This window comes from Aplysia californica, unplaced genomic scaffold (genome assembly GCF_000002075.1).
Source record: "Aplysia californica isolate F4 #8 unplaced genomic scaffold, AplCal3.0 scaffold00481, whole genome shotgun sequence".
In the NCBI taxonomy this organism is placed as follows: domain Eukaryota; kingdom Metazoa; phylum Mollusca; class Gastropoda; order Aplysiida; family Aplysiidae; genus Aplysia; species Aplysia californica.
The window spans coordinates 252522-255365 of NW_004797751.1; the positions used below are offsets into that span (position 1 = coordinate 252522).

The 2844-nt window shown below is 38.6% G+C and overlaps 1 protein-coding gene across 1 annotated transcript in view; it reads right to left on the bottom strand.

Moving 5' to 3' along the window:
• LOC101856982 (dual 3',5'-cyclic-AMP and -GMP phosphodiesterase 11A) overlaps positions 1–2084 on the bottom strand; it is a gene marked incomplete at its 5' end in the record, with an annotated part of 142616 nt that extends 140532 nt beyond the window's left edge. Inside the window, 1 exon segment of the mRNA XM_005105621.3 lies at positions 1995–2084. Within this exon segment, the coding sequence (XP_005105678.3) occupies positions 1995–2084 (90 nt within the window).
• Between the last annotated feature and the right edge of the window lie 760 nt (positions 2085–2844).

The window sequence follows — 2844 nt, forward strand, 5'->3', positions numbered from 1 at the left end:
TATGTTATTATCTAGTAACTTCTAATCTTGCGGATGGTTTGGGGGAAGGGAGGGGGTACCATTGGTAAGCCGTACTTTTTTGCTTTCACTCTGTTGTTCTGTCTGTCTGTCTGTCTTACTTTTTCCCAGCACTTAATGACCATTATTGAGTAGATGTGCTTCCTCTCATTACGCAAACTAACAAACCTCTCATCTTCGTCACTTATATTATTATAATGACCTAATTGTGCTTCACGTGCCATAAAACTCTTACTGAAAAAACTAAAACAAAGGAATAAGTATTACATAGAACGAAAAAGCTCGAGCGAAAAGCAACAAGGAAACAATACATCTCGAGCACAGAAAACTCCAGGCATATTGATCACCAAATAATCCCCATCTTCATGTTTTAACGCCGCTCGGAGCAATCGATACAGCAACAGAAATCTGTTGTCTTTGTAGAGATATATCCGGGGGGGGGGGGTTGTTCATGCTTTGTTTGTGGGTTTTGTAATTCAGACAATGGGTTCGGTTTTTAGGGAGGATTGTCTGGGGTCTTCTCCAATCTGTGTGTCATGAGTTTTATTGATAAAGAGACAACATGAGCATGTTTCGCAACTCGGTGGGATCGAGCGCGCGCCAGTTTTTGGGCGTATGAAATTATTTATATTGTGTGACGGGTGCTGACAAAAGGAGTCAGTTCTCGGATTCCAGCCCTATGGACACAGATAGATATAATAGATCTGTAGGCTGGGTTTGCACAATGTATCATATGAAATGATAAAAGAGATATTTAACTTGAGGAAAATGCCATCAGTTTAAAACCTAACACATTTGATGTTTCTATTTTCGGACATCTCCAGTCGTGAATTGAGAGAAGTAACTTATTTTGTCAACACGCTTCATATAAAATCAGCTCAAATTATGTTCAGTTGTTGTTGTTTTTGGTGGAAAAGTACGCTTCTACATCTTAAATAGAAGCAGCAATATTTGCAATACAGGGAGGTGGGGATCGCCTGGTGTCTGAGGTAAAATTTAGAGTAAAAATAGCTTCTAAAGTTTGGTGATTTCCAAAGCTTGAGAGTCCTTGGATACTGCAAATTTGCATTTTTAAAGGTCTCTTTGGTGCTTTGAGATCTGTGGGGGGTTTTCCAATAAAATCTATGATTTCAATATTTAGACGAGAGCTTCATTTCACCACTCTGTTACACATAATGACATTGCATTCCAAGATGGATATATTTTGCAACCAGGAAACGATCTTTACTCGCTTCGTTGCAAAGATCAAAGTAATGTTGCGACACTTGCCAACCATCATAGACATATTATCAGAAACACTAATTTGCGCATTCCATCATAAGCATATCATTTCGGTCTCAGATATCAGAAACAAAATTTAAAAACTATTTCAATAATGAAATTATGCTGTTATTTTTTGTGTCCCAAAAGAGACCGTCTCCAAGCGATGTCAAATTGCCGAATACTTGTGCTCAATGAGTTGAGATCAACAAGTGTCCGACAGGTCTTTTTGGAAAATATCGACGTTATAGAAAACATTGAGGATGTTTGTTTGGTTTTGGTAAGTGTTTTACGGCGTTCGCAACTGCATATCGTCATATGAGCGCTTTGGATACATTAAACATTTTCAGTTTGGTAGGATTTTTATATTATGACTGGATGGCAGCCGAAGCCTACTCTTGTCGAATTTGGATCACCAACTGACCTTTAACGTACACAACTTGCACACGGAACCTCAGGGGATTTTTGTCTCCCTTATCTGAGAAGGCTAGGTGTTCGATCTTACCTACCCAAAGATCAGGGGTGTGGCTGAAAGACAGCAGTAAGAAAGGCCCAAAGAGAAGCAGTAGAAAGGTTGCATAAAGAGTCAGGAGCCCAGAGGGGTACTGTAAAGCGTCTAACCGTTACACCACAGACTTAGGTAAAGTTGTTGAACAACAATGTGAAAGTGTCGCAGGCCAGACGAAGCATAAACAAACAACACATATCAAACTCACTCTGTTTCGTTCGTATTCCTTGGAGTAAGCGTCAAAGATCTGTGCGTTGTGGATGCCGATGCCACAGAACGTCAAATAGGTTGCCAGCATCTGAAAAAAACCAGAAAATGATTATAATAATAATAACAACAACAACAACAACAACAACAATAACAACAATAACAACAACAACAACAATATACTAATAATAACAGCAACAACAACAACAATAATAATAATAATAATAATAATAATAATAATAATAATAATAATAATAATAATAATAATAATAATAATAATAATAATAATTGTACGGCACATATTCCCGTTCACATCCAGCTCTATGCCCTTTACAATCTGTATCATTGCCCCAGCAGATCCTGGAACACTCCGAAACATTCTCAGCTTCCCATTAAGCATACACTTCAAACAGCCGATTTAACGCTCAAACACTATCGAACTGACACGATCTTTCGCTTTCTGTCGCCGAGTACCCATTCCCAGCTAGATGAGCTGGGGAATCTGTGCAAAAACACCTTCCCCAAATACACAACGTTAAACCCTGACATGGTTCCAACGCACGACCTTTCGGTTGCGAACCTAATAAACAATAATCATTTTTCAATTGTGTCTTCTGTTTCTGAAACTTAAAAGGCAGACCGACCACAACATGAATAGGCCTACTAACTATGAAATTATGTTCACAATCTTGTTCCTGGTATATGTGTATTTTGTATGTTCAAAATGTGCCTCAAAATTGCTTTTGATCTGTTTCTGATCGGACACATGTGTCCGATATGTCAGTTAAGATTTTTTAAAACACGCACAACTCAAAACACGGGAATCAAACTTGCGCCTTCTGAGCGCCACG